The sequence below is a fragment of the Petaurus breviceps genome, unplaced genomic scaffold, assembly GCF_028583685.1.
Source record: "Petaurus breviceps papuanus isolate PSGF00001 unplaced genomic scaffold, PetGlider_PUasm1.0 90752, whole genome shotgun sequence".
Taxonomy (NCBI): domain Eukaryota; kingdom Metazoa; phylum Chordata; class Mammalia; order Diprotodontia; family Petauridae; genus Petaurus; species Petaurus breviceps.
In genome coordinates, this window is record NW_027187336.1 from 11,187,689 (window position 1) to 11,215,459 (window position 27,771).

General features: G+C 36.8%; 1 protein-coding gene across 12 annotated transcripts in view; it reads right to left on the reverse strand.

Moving 5' to 3' along the window:
* The window catches only part of ZRANB3 (zinc finger RANBP2-type containing 3), a 240,770-nt gene that overhangs the window by 44,505 nt on the left and 168,494 nt on the right, over positions 1 to 27,771 (reverse strand). For all 12 annotated transcript variants that reach the window (XM_069067832.1, XM_069067826.1, XM_069067830.1 and 9 more), the window contains 3 exons: positions 21,299 to 21,719; positions 18,442 to 18,666; positions 3,622 to 3,713 (listed from right to left, as the gene is read on the reverse strand). In XM_069067832.1, the coding sequence (XP_068923933.1) occupies positions 3,622 to 3,713; positions 18,442 to 18,666; positions 21,299 to 21,719 (738 nt within the window). The remainder of the gene's footprint in view (positions 1 to 3,621; positions 3,714 to 18,441; positions 18,667 to 21,298; positions 21,720 to 27,771) is intronic.

Below are 27,771 nucleotides of genomic sequence, written 5' to 3' on the forward strand. Positions count from 1 at the left end.
TAGAAAAAATAGTAACAAAATTCATTTGGAAGAACAAATGGTCCAGAATATCAAGAGAATTAATGAAAAGAAATGCTAGGGAAGGTAGCGTAGCTATACCAGATTTCAATCTGTATTATAAAGCAGCAATCATCAAAACTACTTGGTACTGGCTGAGGAATAGAGGAGTGGATCAATGGGATAGATTAGGCAGATGAGATTCAGCAGTCAATGACTATAGTAATCTATTGTTTGATAAACCCCAAGACCCTAGTTTTTGGGATAAAAATTCACTATTTGACAAAAACTGCTGGGCAAACTGGAATATAGTATGGTAGAAACTGGGCACAGACCATTATCTAACACCATATACCAAAATCAAGTCTAAATGGGTGCATGATCTAGGTATAAAGGTTGATACTGTAAACAATCTTGGAAAACAAGGAATAGTTTGCCTGTCAGATTTGTGGAGAGGGAAAGACTTTATGACTAAACAAGAATTAGAGAGCATTATAAAATGCAAAATGGATAATTTTGATTACATTAAATTGAAAAGCTTCTGTACAAACAAAGCCAATGTAACCAAGATTAAGAGGGAGGTGGGAAATTGGGAAAGAATTTTTATAACCTATGTCTCTGATAAAGGACTCTAAAATATACAGAGAATTGAGTCAAATCTATAAGAATACAAGTCATTCCTCAATTGATAAATGGTCAAAGGATATGAACAGGCAGTTTTCAGAGGAAAAAATTAAAGATATCTATAAGCATATGAAAAAAATGCTCTAAATCACCATTGATCAGAGAAATGCAAATCAAAACAACTCTGAGGTACCACATCTCACCAGTTAGATTGGCTAAAATGACAAAACAGGAAAATGATAAATGCTAGAGAGGATGTGGAAAAACTGGAATACTAATGCATTGCTGGAAGAATTGTGAACTGATTCAACCATTCTGGAGGGCAATCTGGAACTATGCCCAAAGGGCTATAAAAAAGTATGTACCCTTTGACCCAACAATACCACTTCTAAGGCTGTATCCCAAAGAGATGACAGAAGTGGGAGAAAGACGCGTACGCACAAAAATATTTATAGCAGCTCTTTTTGTGGTGGCAAAGAATTGGAAATCAAGGAGATGGCCATCAATTGGGAAATCACTGAACAAGTTGTAGTATATGAATGTAATGGAATACTATTGTGCTGTAAGAAATGAGGAGCAGACAGACTTCATAATAACTTGGAGACACTTATATCAACTGATGCTGAGTGAGGAGAGCAGGAAAATTTTATACACAATTACAGACACATTGTATGTGTGACGACTAACTTTGATAGACTGGGCTCCTCTCAGAAATGCAAGGTTATAAGACAACTCCAAAAGATTCATGATGGAAAGAGATATCCACATCCAGAGAAAGAACTACAGAGTCTGAATGCAGATTGGAGCAAACTACTTGTTCTTTCTCTTTTTTTGTTTTGTTTCTTTCTCATTGTTCACTCCATTGGTTATAATCCCTCTTTACAACTTGACTAATGTTTAATGTGAAGGTATTTGTGGGTACTATATTTGATTACATGCTGTCATAAGGGGGAGGGGCAAAGAGAGGGAGGGGAGAAAATCTGAAACTCAAGGGACTGTGGAACTGAATGTTGTAAACTGAAAGTAAATAAATAAATTTAAAAAAAAGAAAAGAAGTGTAAACTATTAAGAACCATAAACTATTAACAGCCATATGAAAGAATGTATCAAATCACCAATATCAAGTAATAATAATAATAAAAAAAATCAAAATCAAATAATAAGAGAAATACAAATCACAACAATTCTGATGTTTTACCCTCATGTCCAGCAAATTGGTTAAGATGTCAAAAGACAGAAATGCTGGAAAAGTTATGGAAAGACAAGCAAACTAATTAATATATGTTATTGGGGAATCTGTGAATTATTCCAACCATTATGGAAAGCAATCTAGAATTATGCTGAGAAAAAGTCCATACATAAAACCCTACTAGGTAAAAACCTGGCTAGTATATATACCCTAAGGAGGTCAATGATAAAGAATGTTCCATACATGCCAAACTACTTATGGCAGCGCTTTCTGCAGTAACTAAGAACTGGAAACCAAGTAGATGCCCATTGATTAAGGAAATGTTTGTAGAACATGAATTGTATGGAATATAACAGTGCTGCAAGAAACAATGAATATGATGCAACCAGAGAAGCATGTGAAGACCAATATATATGGTGACTACAATAATGGGAACGGAAATAATAACAACAAAAAATCCCCAAATGAAACTGAATGTTGTTAAATTGTAATGCCATGAAAATATATTTCCCTTCTATCTTTGGAAGATATGTTGGTTAGTTTTGCTGAACTTTTTTCCTCTCTTCAAATACTTTGTTATAAAGGGATAACTCTCTGGGTAGGGGAAGGATACATTAGTCAAAGGTGGTAGTGGCCAGGTGGCACAGTGAATAGAGCACCAGCCCCGGAGTCAGGAGGACCTGAGTTCAAATCCGACCTCAGACACTTAACACTTACTAAGCGTGTAACCTTTGGCAAGTCACTTAAGCCCAATTGCCCTGCATTCCCCACCTTCAAAAAGCAAAAAAAAAAAAATCAAAAGTGACATAAAAAAATTCTGTATTTTTTTTTTTTAGGATTTTTTAAAAGGATTCTTATGATGTCAGATAAAATAGTAATATGATTAAAGAAAGGTAACAGACATGTGACTTCCATTATAAGGGAACTCCTTGAACTTAGTGAAGTGCCTAGAGCACTAAGTGGTTAATGATTTGCCCTGAGTCACACAGCCTTTTAGAGGAAAGATTGGAATGCAGGTTCTCTACCTACTGTCACACTGCCTCCTGCTATGATTTCCCAAAGACTTAGTCAAAATTGTCTAAGTTTTAAAAATATAGATGGTAAAAATATAAAGCAAAACAAAACAATCTGCAACTGAATGTCAGATCAGCTACAATGCCCTATTATAGATTATCAACTTTTAAAAATTCATAATTCCAATATGCAGCTAACAAAAAGTAAAAGGAACCCAAATTGTTAGGAAGTTATTGCATTTATGATTAGTTGGGGACTTGAAGATCCAAAACTAAACAGGAAGCATCCATAGTATTAGTGTACTGTTATAGACAAAGGATCACCTAAATACATACAGTATTAACAGTAGGTAGTTTGAGAACATTTGCCTCATTTTAAGGCAAGAATTTGAGACTGGAAAAAGAGTAACAGAAGAGAATCTGAGGAATACATATATATACATATATATGTATGTAATATAGTAGAAAGAGGGCTGGAATTGAAGTAAAGGGCGTACTTGGGTCCTAATCCCACCTCTGATATTTAGCAGCTATGTCATCATGCATGGATGAATAACTTAACTGCTCTGAATCTCCGTTTCTTTATCTGCACAAAAAGGATTGCAAAAACTTCAGTGCTTATCCATAAAGGGTTGTCATGGGATTTAAAAGACATCTTTAATTTCAAACCTTTTGTAGACCTTGAAGATTCAAATAATGTAAACACAGACCTATTAATGTTATACTAGAAAGTATATAAAGCCTATTTACTAAAATGTGAAATAAAGTAAGACTTAAAAATATCCCAGAAAAGCTTACCTTAGTATAGAGGTGAATTCTGTCTGTATTCTTACTTGCACAAAACATTAGGAGATCATATACAGGCAAAATATCTGAATTCTTCAACTGTTCTATAAAGAAAAAGTAAATGGTATTTGAAAACTTGTCTAAAAGAAATAAAATGTGTTATAATGGAGAAAACAGTGAGTGTGGAGTCTGACAACCTAAGTTCAATCTAAGTCCTGCTATGTAACTACCTGGTAATTAACTATCTTGGTAATTCACTTAAAATTCCTGGCCCCAGATTCCTCATCTATAAAATGAAGAGTTTAGATTAGATGACATATCTGCCAACTATGAGGCTTCCAGTCTCTTTCGCAACAGACAAGTGGCCAGGCCTAGCAGACCTGGTGGCTCTGATGCAGCAGGTAAATGTTCAGGCCCAGAAACCATGGTACAACAGGACAGTACCCTGGCCCCCAGTGCAAGAAATCTGGGACAGTGATTCCTGTACCCCAGGAGTCAGGTTCAACTTTAAAAGTCATGAAATAGCCTAGAAAATGAGCAAAACAAAACAAAACAAAAAAACCCACAACAAACCCAGAACCCAAAACAAAAACCCTGACCATAACTATATTATAGTGACAGGGAAGAGTAAAACACAAACTCAGAAGAGGACAACGATGTCATGCAAAGCCCCAAAGAGGAATATAAATTAGTCTCTGGCCCAAACAGAACTCCTAGAAGAGCTAAAAAAAATTTTTTTTCAAAAATCAAATCAAAGAGGTAGAAGAAAAATTGGGGAAAGAAATGAGAGACATATAAGAGAATCATGAAAAAAAGAGCCACAGTTTAGTAAAAGAAGCACAAAAAATGGAAAAGGATGTACAGAAATTCACCAAAGAAAACAACTCCCTAAAAAGTATAATTGGTCAAATGGAAAAGAAGGTACAACTTCTAAATGAAGAAAATAATTCCTTAAAAATCAGAATCGGTCAAGTAGAAGCTAATGACCCCACGAGACACCAAAAATCAAACAGACAAAATCAAAAGAAGAAAAAAAAGAAGAAAATGTGAAATCTCACTGGTAAAACAACTTACCAAGAAAATAGACCGATGAAAGACAATTTAAGAATGACTGGACTATCTGAAAGCCATAATCAAAAAAAGAACCTGGACAGCATCTTTCAAGAAATTAACAAGGAAAACTGCCTTGGTATCCTAGAACCAAATGGCAAAATAGTAGCTAAAAGAATCCACGCACTACTTCCTGAAAGAGATACCAAAATGAAAATACCCAAGAATATTACAGTCAAATTCCAGAACTCTTAAGTGAAAGAGAAAATATCTCAAGCAGTCAAAAAGAAGGAATTGAAATATCGAGGAGTCGTAATCCGGATTACACAGCTTCAACATTAAAGGAGTGGAAGGATTAGAATATGATATTGTAGAAGGCAAAAGGGCTCAGATTACAACCAAGAATTACCTACCTAGCAAAACTAAGTATAATCCTTCAGGGGAAATAGTGGATATTCAATGAAATAGTGGGCTTTCAAACATTCCTGATGAAAAGAACATAGCTGAACAGAAAATTAAATTTTCAAATACAAGACTCAGGAGAAAAATAAAAAGGTAAACAGGAAAGAGAAAAGATAAATTACTCAAAAAGGTTTAACTGTTTACATCCATACACCAGAAGTGATACTTATAACTCTTAAGAATTATATCACTATTAAGATTGTGAAAATGAGTATACATAGACAGTGGGAACAGGTATAAGTTGAATTTGATGGGATAATATAAAAAACAAATTAAGGGGTGAGAAAGAGGATTGCTCTGGGAGAAGAAGGAAGGGAGAGGTAGAATGGAATGAATTATCTCATATGAAGAGGCACAAAAGACTTATTAAAATGAAGGTAAAGAAGGGAAGGAGAGGACATCACTTGAATCTTATTCTTATAAGATTTGGCTCCAAGAGGGAATAACATACACATTCTGTTGAATATAGAAATCTATCTTACTCTATAGGGAAGGAGGGGAGGGAAACAGGAAAAGGGGGAGGAGTCTCATAGAAAGGAAGGCAGAACAAAGGAGGCAGTGGTCAGAAGGAAAACACTGGTAGGGAGGGACAAGGAGAAAGGATACAGAGAGAGAGAAATAGCATGGAGGGAAATGAACAGTCAGTAATCATAACATTGAATGCAAATGTGATGAACTCACCCATAAAATGGAAGCAAATAGTAGAGTGAAATAAAAAACAGAATTCTATAATACACTTTTTTTCTTCAAGAAACACATTTTATGCTAAAGGTAAATGGCTGAAGCAGAATCTATTGTGCTTCAGCTGAAGTAAAAAGAAGCAAGGATAGAAATCAAGATCTCATACAAAGGAAAAGCAAAATACATCTAATTAAAAGAGAAAAGGAAGGAAATTACATCTTACTAAATGATGCCATGGAAAATGAAGTAATATCAAAGCTAAACATAAATGCACCAAATGGTGTAACACTCAAATTTTAAAAATTAATTTATTTGTTTACTTTTTGTTTATAAGATTCAGTTCCACAATCCCTTGAGTTTCAAATTTTCTTCCCCAACTCCTACATCTCTCCCCACCCCCCGCCATGGAGGCATGCAATCAAATATAGTATCTGCAAATACCTTTACATGAAACATTAGTCAGGTTGTAAAGAAGGATTATAACTGATGGAATGAACAATGGGAAAGAGGAAACAAAACAAAACAAGAAAAAGAAAGAGAAGGTAGTTTGCTTCAAACTGCATTCAAACTCTGTAGCTCTTTTTCTGGATATGGACATCTCTTTCCATCATGAGTCTTTTGGAGTTGTCTTATAATGTTGCATTCCTGAGAAGAGCCCAGTCTATCAAAGTTGGTTGTCACACATACATTGCGTCTGTAATTGTGTACAAATTTCTCCTGGTTCTGCTCTTCTCACTCAACATCAGTTTGTGTAAGTCTCTCCAGGTTAGCACTCAAATTTTTAAAGAAGTTAAATGGGGGTGGCCAGGTAGCACAGCGAGTAAGAGTACCAGCTCCAGTGTCAGGATGACCTGGAGATCGAATCCCGGGCTCAGACACTTAGCACCCACCCAGAAACACCTGGCCATGTAACCTTGAGCAATTAACTTAACCCCAATTGCTTAGGGGCGGCCAGGTAGCTCAGTGAGATAGAATCCCGAGCTCAGACACTCAGCACCACACCCAGAAATAACTGGCCATGTAACCTTGAGCAAGTTACTTAACCCTGATTGCTTAAAAAAAAAAAGTTAAATGAATTACAGAAGGAAAGATATTAAAATTATATTAGTGAGTGACTTCAACCCACCCCTCTCAGAACTAAATAACGCCCTAAGAAAAAATCCCCAAGGCGAGAAGGATTCACAAGTGAATTCTACCAAATATTTAAAGAACAACTAATTCTAATACTATATGACTATCTGGGAAAACAGACAAAGAAGGAATCCTAACAAATTCCTTTTAAGGACACAAATATGGTACTGATATTAAACCAGAAAAACCCAAAATAGAAGAGAGCTATAGATCCATTTCCCTAATAACATATTGTCACAAAAATTTCAAATAAAACATTAGCATGGAAATTACAACAATATATCACAAGGATCATACACTGTGACCAGTTGGAATTTTATACCAGGAATGCAGGACTGGTTCAATATTAGGTAAACTGTCATATAATTGACCATATAAATAACAAAATCAACAGCAACCACAGAATTATCTCAACAGATGCAGAAAAAATTCTTGACAAAACACAACACCCATTCCTATTAAAAACATTAGAGAACATAAGAATGAATGGAGTTTTCCTTAAAATGAAAAGTAATACCTATTGGAAATTATCAACAAGTTTTATCTGTAATGGGGATAAGCTAAAAACCTTCCCAATAAGATCAGGAGTGAAGCAAGGATGCCCATTCTCACTACTATTATTCAGTATTGTCCTAGAAATGTTAGCTTTAGCAATAAGAGAAGAAAAAGAAAATTGAAGGAAATAGAATTGAGAAGGAAACAAAACTATCACTCTTTGCAGATGATATGATGGTATACTTAGAGAATCCTAAAGAATCAACTGAAAAAACAGCTGAAATATTTAACATCTTTAGCAAAGTTGCAGTATATAAAATAAAGTCATACAAATCATCAGCATTTCTATATATTACCAACAAGGTCCAGCAGCAAGAGATAGGAAGAAAAATTCCTTTTAAAATAAATTGTAGGCGGCGGAGCCAAGATAGCCGAGTAGAAGCATGACCCTCCTGCAGCTCCGGCTTCCACCCTCCCCAATCCATGTAAAAAGGGGACTCTAAACAAACTTTGGATCTGCAGAACCCACAAAATGACACAGAGAAGCTAACCTCCCGCTGAGAACAGCCTGGCAGGCCGGCAGGAATCGGCCAGTGCAAAGCTCTGGGAGCAGAGCCCAGCCCCACGCAGAGGCTTTAGCCCCAGGGCGGGCCTGACCAGCCACCAGCCAGAGGGACTCCAGATCAGCAGCAGCTGTGGCCCTTTCCAGATTTATCAACACATAGATGCGAAGGACAAGGTGAGAGGCCAGTGCAGTCTGGACTTTGGGACCCAGGAAGTGGGAGTGCGTGGCTTTTACCCCTGGGGAGAGAAACCGCTGAGACCCGGCACCGCCTGCCAGTGCCACGTGGCGGCTTCAGCTCCTGGCCTGCAGAGTGTAGGGGGACCAAGCACCAGTCTGAGGGGTCATCGCTCTTGCTTTAACCTGCTTGGATCTGGATTGCAGTCTAGGGTGGAGGTCCTGGGGTGTGTGTCCAGCTTGCCAGAGCGTGTGGAGACCTCAGAGAGGGCACCCATCTAATACCTCAGGCAGCTGAGAAAACCCCAGCATTTGGGATGAAAACTCCCCTGTCTGGTGGCAGAGTCCTACTGTGGCAAAAAGCCCAAAAGTCAAATCATTGAGTGGCAAAATGAGCAGGCAAAGGAAACAAAGCAGACAGAAGATTCCAACATTACACTCCTATTTTGGGGATAAGAAGGAGTAAGGCATGGAACAGGAGGAAATCAGTGAAGTCAGAACTCCTGCACCAAAAGCTTCAAAGGAAAATACAAGCTGGTTACAGGCCATAGAGGACCTTAAGAAGCAGATAAGAGAAGTGGAGGAAAAATTGGGAAGAGAAATGAGAACAATGCAAGAAAATTATGAAATGAGAGTCAACAGCCTGACTGAAGAAAATAATACCTTAAAAAACAGACTGACTCAAATGGCAAAGGAGGCTCAGAAAGGCAATGAGGAGAAGAATGCCTTAAAAAGTCGAATTTGCCAGATGGAAAAAGAATCTCAAAAGCTCACTGAGGAGAATCATTGCTTCAGAATTAGATTGGAGCAAATGGAAGCTAATGACTTTATGAGAAATCAAGATGCTGTTAAACAGATCCAAACAAATGAAAGAATAGAAGGCAACGTGAAATATCTCATGGGAAAAACCACTGACCTGGAAAATAGATCCAGGAGAGATAATTTAAAAATCATTGGACTGCCTGAGAGCCATGACCAAAGTAAGAGCCTGGAAAGCATTCTCCAGGAAATTCTCAAAGAAAACTGCCCTGATGTTTTAGAACCAGAGGGCAAAATAGAGGTTGAAAGAATCCACCGATCACCTCCTGAAAAAGATCCCCAAAAGAAAACTCCTAGGAATATTATAGCCAGGTTCCAGAATTCCCAGATTAAGGAGAGAATATTACAAGCAGCCAGGAAGAAACAATTTGAATATTGTGGAAACACAATCAGGATAACCCATGATCTGGCAGCTTCTACACTGAGGGATCGAAGGGCCTGGAATGTGATATTCCAGAGGTCAAGGGAGCTGGGATTAAAACCAAGAGTCACCTACCCAGCAAAACTGAGTATCCTGTTTCAGGGGAAAATATGGTCATTCAGTGGAATACAGGACTTTCAAGCATTCTTGCTGAAAAAACCAGAGCTGAATAGAAAATTTGACATTCAGATACAAGAAGCAAGAGAAGCATGAGAAGGTAAACAGGGAAAAGAAATCATAAGGAACTTATCAAAGTTGAACTATTTTTTTTTTTTTAAGCAATTGGGGTTGAGTGGCTTGCTCGGGGTTGCATGGCCAGTTGTTGTTTCTGGGTGTGGTGCTGGGTTTCTGGGCCCGGATTTGATCCGGGTCGTCCCGGCACTGAGGCCGGCGCTCGTGCTTGCTGAGCCACTTGGCCAAAGTTGAACTATTAACATTCCTACATGGAAAAACAATAATTGTAACTTATGAAACTTTTCTAAGTAGTTGAAGGGATTAGAAATATATATATTATATATATTATATATATATGTCTTTATATGAGCGTAGGCGGGCATATGAATACATACGTGAATGTGTGTATATATGTTTACAGGTATACATAGATAGAGGGCACGGGACCAATTTAACAGGAAGGGATGATACTTAAAAGGTGAAATTAAGAGGTGAGAGGGATATAATGAGAGGAGATGGGGAGAGACAGAGTGGGGCAACTATGTCATACAGAAGAGGCAAGGAAAATTGGTTACAATGGAGGGGAAGAATAGGAAGGCAAAAGGGAATGGGTCAACCTTATTCCTATTGAATCTGGCTTGAGGAGGGAGGGAAATACACACTAAATAGGGGATCTCACCCTCCAGGAGAATAGGGGGGGAGAAGGGGATGTGAGGGGGGATGATGGAAGGGAGGGCAGGCTGGGGGGGAGGGAAGTTGGAAGCACCCACTTTTGAAAAGGGACAGGATCAAAGTAGAGAATAGAACAAGTGGGATGTGAGATAGGAGGGAGGGAAATATAGTCAGTCTTTTACAATATATCTGCTATGTTATTGTTTTGCATTAGCCACACATGTACAACCTATACTGAACTGCTTATCTTCCCAGTAAGGGTGGGTGATAAGGGAGGAAGGGAATGAATCTGGAATTGAAAGTTTTAAAATCAAATGTTTAAATATATATATACTATTATCAATATTGTTTTACATGTAATTGGGAAATATAGAGATCCACCATGCCCTACTGGAAAAGTTGAAACGGGTATGGGAGAAAATATGGGAGAGAGCAGATCAGAGGTGGGGATATACTGTGGGACTGCTGTTTTGGGGGGATGGGTGGGGGAAAAATGGGGAGAAAATTTGTAACTCAAAATCTGGCGGAAACGAACGATGTAAATCAGAAGTTAATAAAGCATTTAAAAAAAATAAAAATAAAAAATAATGAGAATAGAAAAAAAAATAAATTGTAGACAATATAAAATAGTGAGGAGTCTACTTGCCAAGACAAACTCAAGAACTACGTGAACACAGTTACAAATCACTTTTCACACAAACAAAATCAGACCTAAAAAAATTATAAAAATAATATCTGCTAATGGGTAGTCTAAGCCAATACAATAAAGATAACAATTCTATCTAAATCAATTGACTTATTCAATGCCATGCCTGTCAATCTACCAAAAAAGTATTTTATAGAGCTAGAAAAAATATCAAAATTCATCTGGAAGAACAAAAGGTAAAAAATATCAAAGGAATTAATGAAAACAAATGTGAAGGGAGGTGGTCTAGCCATGTCAGATCTCAAATTGTATTTTAAAGTGACAATCGTCAATACTATCTCATTCTGGCTAAGAAATACGAGTAGTAGATCATTGCACTAAATTAGATACACAAGACATGATATTAAATGACCATAGTAATCTACTGTTTGGGTTTATCAAACCCAAAAGACCTCAGCTATTGGGATAAGAACACACTATTTCCCAAAAACTGCAGGGAAAACTAGAAAACAGCATGGCAGAAACTATGTATAGGCCAACAACTTTTACCATATACCAAGGTAAGATAAAAATGGGTACATGATTTAAACATAAAGGGTGATACCATAAGTAAATAAAGAGAGCAAGGAACAGTTTATCTGTCAGATCTATAAAGAACGGAAGACTTTATGATCAAACAGGAGAGAGAGAGAGCATTACTAGATATAAAATGTACAATTTTGATTAAATTTAAAAGTTTTTTCACAAACAAAACTAATGCAGCCAAGATTAGAAGAAAAGCAGAGAGATAGGAAACAGACAGTACCAGTACCTCTGATAAAGGTCTCATTTCTCAAATACATCAAGACAAGTCAAATTTATAAGAATACAAGTCATTTTCCAATTGATAAATGGTCAAAGGACACAGTTAGTCTTCAGATGGAGAAATCACAGCTCTCTCTAGTCATAATGAAAAATGTACAGTATCACTACTAGGTCTATATCCTACAGAGGAAAAAAAAAGTGGAAAGGATCTATATGTACAAAAATATTTATAGCGGCTGTTTTTGTAGTAGCAAAGAATTAAAAACTGAAGGGATGCCCATCAATTGAGGAAAGGCTGAACAAGTTGATTATAATGGAATTATTACTGTGCTATAGAAATGACAAGCAGGTGGATTTTGAACGAATACCAAATGAGAGCAGAATGAGAAGAATACTTCACACTGTAACAGCAACATTGTACAATGATTAACTGTGAGTGACTTAGCTATTCTTAGCAATACAATGATCCAAGACAATTCCAAAAGATTCATGATGAAAAATAATATGCACTTCCAGAGAAAGAACCAATGGAGTCTGAATGTTCAAAGCATACTATTTTTCACTCTCCGTATCCGTGAGTATATTTCTGTTTGGATATGTGTCTTCTTTCATAACATAACTAATATGGTAATATGTTTTGCATGATTGAACATGTATAACCTATATCAAATTGTTTACCATCTCTAGGATGGGGGAAGTGAGGGAAGGAAGAAAATGTAAAACTTAAACATTTTTTAAATGAAAAATTGTCTTTACATGTAATTAAAAATTGTCCTTACATGTAATTGGGGAAAAATAAAACATTTTAAAAATAAGTATGCATAGTAGCAATTATATATGCATGTACATGCCCATATATATATATATATATATATATATGTATACAGATTAAAAAAAAAGTGACTTCACAATGCTTTTCCTAGGCAAATTTTAAATTGAGATGATCTCTGCATAGTAATTATGAAGAAATTTAGAAATATAGATTATCTCAGGGAACTAAAAATTATGCAGGAGATAGGTATGGAGACAAAGAAAAAAATTTTCAAAGTCCTCTGTTGATTTTTCTCTTTAAAAACAGAGAACTGCAGGCGATTCTAGAGCAAGCATTCTTTACCTTTTCTGTGCAAGAGATTTCTCTTGTTGTCTGGTAGAGTCTATGGACCTTTTTTCAGAACAAAGTTCCAGGATCAGTTTGGTGGGGGGAGTGGGGAGGGACAGTGTCAGGCTTTGAGTCAGGAAGACAAAGTTCAAATCTGGCCTTAGACCCTAAGTAGCTGGGTGACCCTGGGCGATGTACTCAATTTCTGTTTGCCTCAGTTTCCTTATCTCAAAAATGGGAGGGCTTCTGTCTGACCATTACGGACATACATAGTTAGCAGAGAGAGAAGCACCAACATCTGGGTTTTCAAAGCTGGGGGGCTCCTTAACGGCTACTCTCATCTGGTCAAATCACACAGTTATTCCCATAAGTGAGCTCCAAGCAAAACCTCACCTCAGAGTATATATACCCTTCTTCAGGATCAGAGGAATCACAACCTTTGTGATCCACTGCCTAATTACAATGTAACAAAAGTTTTCTGAAAAACAAACCTCCCTCCAATCAAGTCCTTCCTCTTGGGTTCCACTTGAGGTCCATTAAGGGGCAGAGAAGATCTTCAAATTCCCTTACCATTACATAATCTAAGACATAGCTTTTACATTTAACATACATAAAAGGTAAACAGTCCCTTGTAACTGGTAATTAGTATGTACCTTATATTGCTCATGTGTGTCAAATATTCTATTAAGTTCAGGCTTTTTTTTTTTTAACAAAGTGCTGAAAGTTTGACAGTTCATTAAACATTCATTTTTTTTTTCATTCAGAATTATGCTTAGCTTTGCTGGGTATGATATTTTCCACCAGAGGTCCAGTTCTTTTGCTCTTTCATATAGGATATTCCAAAGATCTGCAATCTCTTAGTGTCACCATTGTTAGGTCTTTTGTGATTCTAATTGTGGTACTGCTATATGCAAATTGATTTTTCTTGTTGCTTGTAATATTTTGTCCTTAAGCTGGTGGTTTTGGAATTTGACTATAATATTCCTATGAGTTTTCCTTGTAGGATCTCTTTCAGGGGGTATTTGGTGGATTTTTTCTATTTCTACTTTCCTCTCTCATTCTAATGCTTCAGGACAAGTTTCTTTAATTATTTCTTATATTATAGTAGCAAATATACTTTTTTTGATTATAGCTTTCAGTTAGTTCAATTATTCCTATGTTTTATCTTCTTGATGTGTTCTCCAGATCAGTTGTTTTTATGTTTCACATTCTCTTCTATTTTTTCATTCTTTATATTTTGTTTTAATATTTCTTGTCTTACAACTTCACTAGCTTCCCCTTGCCCAATTCTAATTTTTAAGGAATAATTTCCTTCCTTAAGATTCTGGATCTCCTTTTCAAATTGGTTGACTTTCTTTTTCATAATCTTGTTTTTCTTGGATTATTCTTATTTTTCTTTTTAGTTTTTCTTCAATCTCTCTCATTTGATTTTTAAAGTCTTTTTTAAGTTCTTTGATGAATTCTTTTTGGACAGATGACCACCTGCCATTACTCTTTGGGGTAGAAGAGGGTTTCTTTGCTTTAGTATACTCCTCTGAAGACAAACCCCAGTCTTCTCTATTCCCATAGTAGCCCTCTATGGTTGGATTCTTCCTCCTTTGCCTGTGAATTTTTTTTTTTTTGGTAATAGTATAGTTTTTGTAATCATCTTTAGTCCTGGGGTGTGAGGGATGGTGCCTCTGATCCTCTTCAGTTCTCACCCTCTGACCCTGAACTCAAACCAAGACCTCCAGCCTCCTGTAAATGGCCACAGCCAGCTGTATCCCACTCCCCTGCTATGCACTTATTGCGCATGTGCTAGTTCCTCCTTTCCCCCCGAAGTTTCCTATATCTTCCCCAGCTCAGACACCCAACTCCTCTCACTGTCCTGGAGGTAAAAATTCATGTGGCTGGGGCTGCCTCCCAACCCAGCTAACACTGGGGCTTGCTACTAGCTGTGTAAGCAGTCCCTAGCCCTGAAGGTGTTACTCTTCACTGAGAGGAAACCTCTTCCTGGGATTTGCCTTCAGATTCCTGATTGTCATGTTTTGCCCCTACTCTTATTTATTTTCATCACTCTACATTTGCACTGAGGTGATATTTTATCTCTTTTGTGGAAGAAAATCTTGAGAGCTTGAAATTTTCTGACCTATTCCATCTTCCCAGAATTCTCTCTCAAGTCTCATCTTCTGAAAAAGACATGCTTTGATCCTCCAGTACTGCTGGTGCCTTCTCACCTGTGCTGTGTCTATCTTATATGTAGATAGCTGTTTACATGCTATCTCTGCTAAAGGCCTGTGAGGTCCTTGAGGGCAAGGAGTGTGCCTCTGCCTTTCTTTGTATCCCCAGAGCTTGGTACAGTTCCTGGCACACAGTGCCAAACACATAGTGTTTGCTGTTGTTGCAGATGGATGCTAGTGATTTCTTAGTCTAGTAGTCAAAGAAGCAAGAGGAGGAGAAGGCATAGCTATGAGGGGAAATGATGACTCTTAAAGTGTGGAAGGGGCTAATGTACATTTTATTGGATAAACTGACTTTCTGCAGGTTAAGTGACTTCTGAAAAATATTTGAAAGCTTGAGTGAAAGTATCTTACTCCTAATGAAAGAATAGAATTCATTATTTTTAATATCCAGATGGGAAAGAGATTAAATGAAGACTAAAGATAACAAACAAACTGAAATGATTTTATATCCATTCCCAGATGCATATTATTCTCCTGATCCAAGCTACTGCTCTATTATGTTAGAAGCTTTAGAACTCCGGTTTCATTTGTTTTTAAGCTGGGAATAGGAAAAAAACAAATACACAATAGTATCCTTATTCCAAGTACGTGCTGCCTTTTTAATGGCTATTAAAGTTAACGGCACTAAACAAGGTCTGCTCAGTTCAATTAAACATTCAATAAGTATTTGCTACATGCAAGGTCCTACTAGAAACTGGGGACAGAAATATGAAAATGACAGCCCCTCCCTGCCCTCAAGGTGAGGTATAATGGAAAAGGGGTTGAATTTGTAGCCATAGCATATGAGTTTGAATTCCATCTCTGCCACTTACTACTTGTATAGCTTTTTCATTAGAACCCTCTGGACTCAGTTTCCTCATCTTTACATTTTACAATGAGGATGTTGGGTTAAATGAATTTCAAGATCCCTTCCAGCTCTCAATCTTGATCTATGACACTATTTCTAAGGAATTTATGGTCTAATCCAGTATATCAAATATATATTTAAAAAAAAAAAGCTATGAGGTCAAAGAGATAGGGGTGAAGAGCTATGCCCCACTGAAGGATAGACATACTTTCCACAGTGGTGGGGTGGGAAAGAAAATTCAGGGATAGCTTTTTGAGGAGCTAGCATCTATCTGAATTAAGGCCTAAAGGGAAGTATTTCAACAGAGAAGAGGATGGTTGGGAGAAGCCTCTGAGTCTGACGGACATGATCATAGTAGTGCCTTAAGCAGAGTTATATGGGAACATTTTGGAGGATAGATTAGAGAGTTGAAAGACTGCAGGCAAAAAGAACACCTCAATGGTTAATAGAACAAATGAGAAGGAACAAAAATCGTCAATAAAAGTGCCTACTACATGCCAGGCACTGTGCTAAGTGCTGGGGACAAAAATGCAACAAAATACAGAGTCCTTACCCTCAAGGAACTCACAATTTAATGAGGAAAGGCAACATATAAACAGAAGCTGAAAAAGGCAGGGAAGGAGGGAAGAAAGGAGTCATCCAGGCAGCATAATGAAGTTTAGTTCAAAGGAGTACAAATGGGAGAAAAATGAAAGCATGGACTGGGGTGGTTTTGGTAGGAGTGGACAGGAGGGCAGGGACAAACAAAAGAGTTGTCATTAAGGGCTGTTGATTGAATAGACTGTAGGATGAGGGACAGGGTAGAGTCAAGTGTGACTCCAAAGTTATGAGCATGTGTGACTTGAAATGCAGTGATCACAATGCAGAGACAGAGATTAGAGGCAGGGGAAGGTTTGAATAACACAAAAGAAAATCTAGATTTCTGTTAATTAAGAATATGGAATGAATCTAAATAGAAAAGGTCCAGAATAAGGAGTTTGTTATTACCAAAGAAAATGGGGTCTAGAGGATGATAGGAATTAAGGAGGAATATGGGTGGTTATATAGGTTTGGAACAAATGTTTTCAAGTTCATTGTTTTAGAAAACCCTGGGATCAAGATGAAGAAGGAAAGCTAGAGTACTTCTTTGATTTTAGAATGAGAAAATTTGTCATTTAAATAGAACCTCTTTGGTGCACAAAATTTTGGAAGTGGTATTTACCCTCACTTCAATTCACTAGCATAGTAATTTCAGCTTTAAATGGACATTACATGTTATATTCATTAAATTACTACTGCAGAAACAATGCAAGCAAAATAGAGGCAATACATTATAAACTCATTTGAACAATTTTAGGTAATTCTATCGAGAATGACATTCTGCAAAAGCTACCAAAGTAACATATATACTATATATAGTAACATATCTTAAAAACAGTGATTCCCATAATTTTGCCAATTCTTGCCAGTTGGTCCAGATTTGACATCGATATTTGATAGTTTGTTGCTAGCTAACCACCATATACATACATATGTGTGTGTAAATATATATATATATGTATATATATATATGCGTATATATATATGTTTATACACACATTTAAGTATAACTATAGATACTGGAAGGAGTCATTAAAAAAAAACCCCGAATAAACTTAAAATATTTTATAGTCTCCCCTGCAGGGCCTTGAGACACACTGTCATTTGTTGCATATCTTTAAAGAGCACAGTTGGAATAGTCAACTTCAAAAATATGCCATATATAATAATATATAATACCTATCAACTATCCAAGAGAATATACCAGATATCAACAAGAAAACTCCAATTGTCAAAATAGATTGAGTTTGGGCAGAGTTGGGAAAATAATTGGCTGTGGATCCTTTAACAATTTATTAGCTTCATTTATGTGGAGGGATTAAATGCCATTAATCACATTCCATCATCACCATCACCAAAAGTAATTATCACTTATCTAGCCCTTTAAGATTTTAAAATGCAGCCGTTTCCTCAAAACAGCCCTATAAAGCATGAAGTATGGGTATTTTTAACCCCATTTTATAGCTGAGAAAATGAGACTCTGATAAGCAGACCCACCTGTGGTCACAAGTTAATAATTGTCTGAGGTGGGATCTGAAATCAGGTCTTAAAACTTCAAGTCCAGACTCTCACAATCAGTTGTTGTTCTTTTAAATACTGAGTTACAAAAAGTTGGTTTAAAAAATCAGAAGATGCTGTGAATAACATCTATTTAATGATATATTTTTTGTGTCTTATGCCTCCTCAAATCTTCTCTGGAATCACACAAGATTCAACTGATGACGTCCATTAAAAGAAAGAAAACATTTAAAGGCTAGTAAATTTGGAGATCATCTAGTCTACCTAACCACCTTATTTTATTTTATTATTTTTTAACCATCTTATTTTAAAGACAAGGAAACTAAGGCTCAGAGAGAAGGATACACAAGCATAGTAGAGCTGGGATTCAAACCCAGATCCTCTGACCCCAGAGGCAAGAGTCTATTCCAGGGTACTACATCACTGACATTTGTTTTCATACAGACTAAAATACGAATGGAAGCAACATTCACCTTTTTGGGGTTTTAGTCCATCCCCTTCACCTTCATTTTCACTTTTAGCTTTTTCTCCTTTGCTTTCCACAAACTGTTCTGTTTCTGATTGTTCAAGGACTTGCTGTACACAGGAAGAGTTGGTTTCAGCCTGCAAGACGCTGCTTTTCTGGGACGCATTCACCTGACTTCCTTTTTCATCCTGGATACAGTTGGAATCATCTATTTGCTGCTTTTTCAGATGTGCTATAATTAAATAAATGAGAAATCAATTTTAAGAATTCATCAATAAGCATTTATTAAATTCTTACTTTGTTCAGCCACTGTGCTGGAATGGGAAATACAAAACGTAGGGGAAAAAAACCAAACCTGTTACTTATTTTATTCTAAGCCATAAAATCACAGCATCTTTTAGTCAGAAAGAACTTCAATGCCATCAAGCTCAAAATCCCACCTACTACAAAATCTCTTCTTCAATATTTCTGATGGGTGGCAATCTAAACTCTCATAAACAGGAAACTAATATATAATATCACAGAGTGGTCTATTCCATTGCTGCCGAGCTCTTGAGTGCTGTAAAGTTTTTACAAAGAGTAAAAGTGTGCCACTGTATTAACTTCTACCAGTGAGTTTAGATCTGCCTTCAAATATGACATATGATAAATCTAATCTCTTTCACATAAGCAGTCTTTCAAATAGTGGATGGCTGTTTTGATGATCTACAAATGCATTTTCTAAGCTAAACATCCCTCTTGGTACTACCAATGACAAAAATAATAGTTCACACTTATGTAATATATTTACAATTTTCACAATAAATTACATATTTTATTTCATTTATTCCTTCACAATACCCTAAGTAGATAATACAAAGCAATATATTCATTTCACATAAGAGAAGACTGAGGCTCAGAGAATGATGTGACTTATTCAGGATCACACAGCTGTTAAGAGTCTAGGCAGAGACTTAAACCTATTCTTACTCTAATGCTTTTGCTGCCATAAACATCAGTGCTTCTAAAAGAACTAAAAACAAAATAAAAGTTATCAGCAGTTTCTTGAAAGTGAAAAAAATATATTTATAACTTCATTTATTTGTAACTTCAGAAAGACCTTGGCACAGATGGAAGTTAAAGCAATAATGACTTAAACATTAGAACTGAATGCAAATTATGCCAAATTACTTATAATGCACTGAACAAGTGATTCCCAACCTTTCTAGAATCGTGACACCTTTCTACTGTTTGATTTGCTAACAGCTGTCCCCTTCCAAATGTGCCATATGGCATGTATTTTTTAACTGAAAGTAAATTAAAATTAATTTTGTTTTTTAAATTATTTTTTCCATGATACCCCTTGAGTTAATTGGAGATATCCTGGGGTGTCAAAAAACCGGCAGGCAGTGGGAATCACTTCACTAAACAGTAACTTAACCTTCATTAAACTAATTATTATAATTTTTATATAATGACATGATCACTACTAAGAACATTCTTTTTTCCCATCTTTAATTATGCTGATAAAGTTAGTGAAAAGTCATTAAAAATGTTGTTCAAATATAAGTGAGACAATCTGACTATGACCTTATCATTCAAGAGGCAATTTTAGGACTGACTTTTGAAAGCACAAGAGAAAAAATAAGAAACTATTAACCAATATTAAATTCCAAATTATGCTGCTGAGTCATTTATCTTATATACTTCATGTGCTCAGAAATTATTTTACAGGCAAAGAGTACTTTATTTTTATGTTTATAACAGTTGGGAGTTGAATGAAATCATGCTAATTGCTATAGGGATGGTTTGTGAAATGAGCTTGTGGTTCCAATTTAGTTTGCAGACAACAGGTGTCCACATTACAAATACAACTACCCAGATGGCAGACTTTGTCAATTTTGGCAGGAACACCAAGAACTGAAAGAGTAAAGCTTTCGCTACAGATTGCATTTAGCTTTGGATCAGAACTAGGAGACCCTGGAGGGAAGGACAGAGTGCAACTCAGACTGTACAGCCCGAGTAGCTGACTCACTGGTTAATGTCAAGAGCTCTGCGGCCAAAAAGTGCCAGATAAATCAGCTGCATGATTATTAGAACTCATAAATAAAATTTGTATTGCATTTTCCAGTGCTGTCAACTGACAGTTTCCACAGTCATAAAAATATGCTTCCAAATTATGAAACAAAAGGAACATCAATGGCATTCTTCATAAGACAACTGTGGAACCATTCCCCAAACCACACAGTAGAAAATTTGATTGATCCTGGTATAAAAATATACACAGTCAGCAGTTTAGTACATCTTTATTTTTGCTTTAAAATCACTTCCTGTTTTTAAAAATATAACAAATTACTTAGACAGCTTCTTTAAAGAAATGAAACCTGGGGGAATTTTTTATTATTTACCACACAAAAAATACTGTACCTCACAGATTTAGGAAGCAAAGTAACTCTGGAGAATTATTTGGCTATTTAGAACATAAAAATCTATAATTTCCCTTTAAAATCATAACATCTACAAAAGAGAAGAAAACAGCAGATCTCTGACTATAAGACATATTTGCTGCCATGGCAACAGAGCTTCTATTCCTGCCCATTGAATTCGCATCCTGCTGACATTAATCAGAAATGTCCATTTGTGCCAAATTAATGCCATGTCACAGACACTTGGGGATATACATTCTTGACAAAAATGGAAGCTTTTCACATTCCCAAAGGGGATAAATTCACAGGGTCTTCACTATGTGAAGGTCTTATTTCTAGTATTACAGGCTCAAGTCACTGAGCAGTCTCACTAAGCTTTGATAAGCTGTATTCTCTAAAAGCAATAGGGTTTCTGTTATAGTTAGGAGCAAAGACAACTCTCCCCCCTCCTCTACTCACCAGCACTGCCTTGAGGGGTCTCACACATTTCACAATAAGGCAATAATGAACTATTAACATAGGTGCAGAGACCACACTGCCAATTTTTTCCAGGGAGGGATATGTTGGTCGAATTAGACTTTGTCTCCTGAATTGTTTCTTTTATAAATTCAGCATCTGTTGGACTAGACCAGGATGGTCTTTTCTCTTTTTGACAGGAATTGTTCTGAGTGGCCACTGACTTCCATCTTTTAGCTTCAGGTTCAAAATCACTTCCATAGTCAACGGCATCCCTTGTAGCTAATTTTCTAGAATCCAAGGCCTTCTCAGTATCTTTTTCCTGTAGTACATTTGATTCATCACAGGATGACATTGTGTGTCTTTTCTTAATATGTTTTGGTAAAAAGAAGGCTCGAATATCATGCTGTTTTTCTTTTTCAAACTAGGGAAAAGCAGATAGATAATTCAGGGTTTTAACAATCTTTGGTTAAATAAAAGAGGTTAATAAGTACATTTTTCTTATTAGCAAGATTTAAACCTTTACCCTTTGAATTCACTTAATTTTATGATTCCTTGGTGAAAGATGCAATTTCAAAAGTCTTAGTATCTTTTCTAACATATTAGAACACCATAAGAACATCTACATTATGAAACTTCAAAATATCTTACTTAGAAATTAACTCTGCTGGATTTCTGTCAGAGAAAGGTCTTAATAAATGCTCAGGAATTGTCTACTTCCATCACCTTGAGTCAATAATATAATCAGGAAAAATGCTTTCATGTTCCAAGTAGGAAGAAACACTGTGTCCAGAGATTTGAGGCAAGCATATTAATATGTCTTCTACTTGAAGATGACTTGTTTTTGTAAATGTAAAAGCAACTCAGGAGTAGAAAAATTTATTTTCTTTCTTCTTTTCAAAAATTAAATGCTATATTCCTATGAATGGATACAGCAGTATGTCTCATTAACCATTCTCTCCCCTTTGCAAATATAAGAATAAACTTCACATTTGGAAAGTGATGGATACCCATTAGCACAATTAATTAAAGAGACATTATTCAAAAGATCATAGAATTCAGAGCTGGAAAAGACTTCAGTGCATATAATGCAGCATCTTTATTTTAAAGAATGAGAAACCAAATGATATCAGCAAAGTTATACAAGTAGTAGGTAGCAGAGCCAGGATGGGAATCAAGATCCACTGGCAACAATTCTATTGTTCTCTCTATCATGCCATACTGCCTCACCAATGGTTGCTAATTTGCTGAACTTAGGTAAAGTTGTGTAAGTTCAACTTGTACTGAAAAGTCATTATAGAATCACAGAATCCTAGAGCAGGAAGGGACCCCAGACAGCATGCAATCCAACCATATCAGACCAGGATTCTTGGTAAAATCCACAACAAGTGGTTATCCAGCTTTTGATTGAAGAGCTCCAGGTGGGGGAAACCCATTACTTTCCTAAGACGGCCATCTACCCTTTAATGGGAATAACAATAGCACCTAACTCAGGGTTTTGGTAAGGATCAAATGAGATAATAACATATGCTACCTATTATTATCACTGTTGTTGTTACTGTTATTACTATTATCGTTATTATTTTGGAAAGGTCCAGTCGTCATGAGTCTCTCTTTACATCAAGTTGAAAACTGCCTCTGGACAACTACTTCTCATTGTTCCTAGTTAGATCTTCTTTTTTATGTTTTGGAGGGGGGAAGGCAGGGCAATTGAAGTTAAGTGACTTGCCCAAGGTCACAGGGCCTGCAAGTGTTAAGTGTCTGAGGCTGGATCTGAACTCAGGTTCTCCTGACTCCAGGGCCAGTATTCTACTCACTGCGCCCCCTAGCCACCCTCTAGTTAGACCTTTTGAGACCAAACAGAACAAATTTAATCTTTCTTCTACTGGATAATCCTTCAAGTACTTAAAGGGAGACACAATGACTCAAAGAAGTCTTTTCTCCAGGCTAAATGTCCCCAATTTCTTCTGCTGATCCTCAGGGAATAGTCTCTAAGTACTTCATCAATCTGGTCACACCCTCCTTTGGACACTTTCCAGTTTGGCAATGTATGTCCTATAGATGAAGTTAACAAAAAACTGAATAGCAGAGAGACAGGGACTACACCTGTGATTTCATGAGTTCACTGGAACTCTCAGAAGCATGAAGCCACCTTCCTATAAATGTGCAGTCTTAGGGAGTTGCCCAGAGGTAATAAACATGTGACATGCTGGCTACCACAAAATTCTCAATGCTGCTGGAACTAGATAACATGTAATTGGGTATATTTAACAAAATTAATTTTTAAAATACAAGAGAACATAGATAATGTTGATATGTGACTTTCTAATTCAATATGCAGCATCAGGGATCCTTCTGTATGGTTTTGTGGCCCCCATTTCTGTTTGAATTTGACACCATTGGCCCTTGAACACTGAGAGGTTAAGAGAACTGACTAGTGTTACACAGTCAGTCTGTATCAGGGGCAGGACCTGAATCCAGGTCTTCCTGGCCTTGAGGTTAGCTTTCTATCCATTCTGCCACACTGACTTTAAAGCAGAGCATATGAAGAAAATTTCCATAATGAACTTAGTCTGCCTTTGCAGTGTTGCTAAGCAAAGAGATTCAGGTTGTTTCTATACTGGTAAAATTATGACATATTACCACAGGCTCTCCCAAAATAATACAGAACCTTTACCTTGTGTAGCTCTTTTTCATATGCTATATACACATTTCAAATCAGCTGGAAAAGTTTCAAAATTTATGTGAAAATATAAAACAACAGAATATAATCAAGGTAACTGAATAAGTTAGGAAAGATAATTTAAGCTGAGTTTTAGCAAAAGAAAGAATGCTAGAAGAGGGATACAGAAGTATTTCAAATGTAGGATCTTTAATTGAATAATAAATTTTAGAAAAGAACATAAAATACACATTTGTTTGGTCCTGAAAAGAAAATAGATAATCAAAGATAATGTATTATACTTAAGAGAAATATAGAGAAAAAATGAAACTATCTGAAAATCTATAGCAATTCTGAGTGCATATTTATTACCAGCTATTTCTAGTTAAACTACACTAAGTTATTTTGATAAGCCAATTTGCCCCTGACTTAGTTTAAATGACATGGTTAAGAGAGCAGGCTGGATTGCCTCTGGAAATAGCAAACTTATAGTAAACTCGTTTCTCTCTGAAACAAAGGTCTATTATTTGTATACCAATATTCTTCCACTGATGTTATATTTCTGTGAGCCACAGAACACTAATCTCGGAAAACTGAAGTTGATGCTCCCCAAAGGGCCTTAGCAAGGTATATAACATGTTACAAAGGAGGAATTATGCTGCAGAAGTGGTATAAATTATGTTAACAAATGTATGAACAAAAAAGAAGACAGCTAGCAGGAGTGAGGAGAAAACAAATGGAGAGATTGCATGCTCCACTGGTATCCTAATGATGTCAGGAAAAGCAGTCTACCCAGCACATGGTAGATGGACCAAAGAAGGTTAACTTAAAGAAGGCCAGGGAAAAGAGTTACAAAAGATGGGCAGGCATAGATTAGTTGTGATTTACATCACTAGAAGTAATACTTTATATGACTGAGAACACAAATTTGTTTCTGTTTATAATGAAGATTGTTATTCATTGTATCATTATATATTGTAAATTGGGGTGAAACTCTATGGCCAGTTTTGACTAACTTGAATGCTTCAATGTAATTACATGGATTGTTAAAGACATTTTGATAAGTAATATAGAACACAGGGCCAGAAAATACTTGTATACCCTATTTTCCTCAAGATGAACCCTTTCTGGTTTTGTTAGCAAACTACTCTCCCCAGCCAAATCTGACCCAATGCCTATTTTTGTACAACCATTGTACCGTGTTTCCCCATTAATAAGACACTGTCATTATTTTTTTTGGAAAGAAAAACACCAGAGGGCTTATGTTGTCCTGCCTCAGCTCTCCTCTGTGGCACTGCTCTCAATGGTGCCAGCAAGCAAATCACTGGGGAAGAACAGGATGACGTGCTCACTGCTGCAGCTCTGATTGGATGCAGCTCGGAGCACAGCGTGCATTTCACCGGGGGGGGGGGAACGGTGCATACAGAGGGTACCGTAATGTAGTGTGTAGTGCAGGGGATCACCTTCACTACAGTGGCAATCTCAATAGGGCTTATTTTCGGGGGAGGACTCATTTTAGAGGAATCTTACACAGTAAAGGGAGGGCTTATTTTCAGGATAGGTCTTATTATCGGGGAAACACGGTATTTAAAAATGTAGAAATCAGTCTTTGCTCTCTACACATGCAAACACATGCTGGAGGCCAATGGCAGTAGTTTATTTATTCCTGATCTGTGGGAAAATGTTCACTAAGTGTAGCAGCAAGCATCCTAGCATACCCAGGATGGCTGCTGGCACAGGTTCTTAGAGCTGCTTTTCTAAAGGAAAGCAAATCAAAATGGGTTAACAATCTTACTTTAATCAAATATATATCATTTACCTCGTTCAGGGGAATAAGTCAATACCCTGAACTTCAGAGAATACAAACAGCAGTTGCAACAGAAAATAACACAATTCAGCAGACAGGGCTTCCAGCTGTCTGACCATTACATCCACACCTAGTTAGTTACCAGAGAGGGAAGCACCAACATCTGGGTTTTCAAAGCCAGGGGCTCAACCGCTGCCCAGAGTCTCATCTGGTCAAATCACACAACTCTTCCCTTAGTAAGCTCCAAAACAAAACCTCACATCAGGGTATCTATAGCCTTCTCCAGGCTCAGAGAATGTCACAAACCATCTTGAACCACTGCCCAATGATTACAAAGTAACAAGGTGTGGGTATTCCTAAAAATCCACACACAGGCTCCACATGACCACATTCAGCCTATTAGGGAACAGAGTATATTTTTAAATCAGGGAAGGTTCTTAGATTCACTTAAGCCTATCAAAGGGCCAAGGGGCAGGTAAGATCTTCAGATTCCCATTATCATTACACTAAGCAAGCTGACTGTAAATAAGATTAAAAGGGGAAGGTTTAATCTACTTAAAAGAACTGTTCTTTTTTTTTTTTTTTTTTAAGCAATTGGGGTTAAGTAACTTGCTCAAGGCTACGAGGCCAGTCATCTCCGGGTGTGGTGCCGAGTGTCTGAGCCCGGGATTCGATCTCCAGGACGTCCCAACAGTCCCAACACTGGAACCAGTGCACTTACTCGCCGAGCCACCCGGCGGCCAGGCTGCCCCTGAGCAATTGGGGCTAAGCAACTTGCTCAAGGTTACACGGCCAGGTGTTTCTGGGTGGGCGCTAAGTGTCCGAGCCCGGGATTCGATCTCCAAGTCTTCTCAACACTGGAGCCGGTGCTCTTACTTGCTGTGCTACCTGGCCACCCCTAAAAGAACTATTCTTTATCATATAAAGTCTTCCTTTATACAAAATTATTTAGCCTCTCCAGACTTCATTTTCTACAACTCAGCAATCAAAAGGAGAAGATCTGACCATGTCACTTCCCTGTAAATTCTAGTGGCTCCCTATCACATGATGGATCACACATAAAATCCTGTATTGGAATTTTAAAGCCTTTCACAAACAGACTTCTTCCTATCTTTCTAGTATTCTTTCTTATATAAATCATACAGCTTGCCTTCCTGTTCCTTGCACAAGACATTCTCCTTCTAACTTCATGCCTTTTCACTTGTCTCCATTTTTGGAATCCCCCTTCCCCCTTCCCTGTGCTCCAGATTCCTTTAAATCTCAGCTAAAATCCTACCTTCTGCAAGAAGCTTTTTCTACTCCCCTTAATGCTACTGTCTTTATCTCCTATTTATCTTTTTTGTATATAGTTGTTTGTTTGCATGTTGTCTCCTCCATTAGAATGTAAGCTCCTTAAGGGAAAAAAAAAAACCTTCCTAAATATGGAATGGGGCAAGAGAATCTCATATGCAGTTTATATGACAGTTGTTTCTTTTTTTTTTTTAAAGCAGAAAATACATTTATCATTTTAACAGGAATAGAAACTTTAATTCCAATCTGATCTTTTACCTCTTCAGGAAGATATGAAATAATGTATGCAATAAAACCCTTGTTTTTCCTTTCTATGTATCTCCAATATTTAGCACAGTGCTAAGTTGTTTAATTAATGTCTCTTGACTTGCCTTGAAAGAATTTAAAAAACCACATTCCTTAAAACATACTCTAAATTCAGATTTTCAGCAACCTCAGACTGGTTTTCCTTCCAATTATTCCAAATTAATGAGGTTTTATTGCATACATATTTCATGATTCCTTCCAGAGGAGCTAAAAGAACAGGTTGTTGTTAAAATTTCTATTCCTGGTAAAATGATAAATGGAATCTCTGCTAAGTGAAAAAAAAAAAGACCACTGTCATATAAGCTGAGTATGAGATTCTCTCACCTTATTCCATACTTAGGAAGTTTTTTTCTTTGACAAAGTTTGAAGTTTTAAAAAATTTCCCTATTGTCTACCAAATGCTTGCTCAGG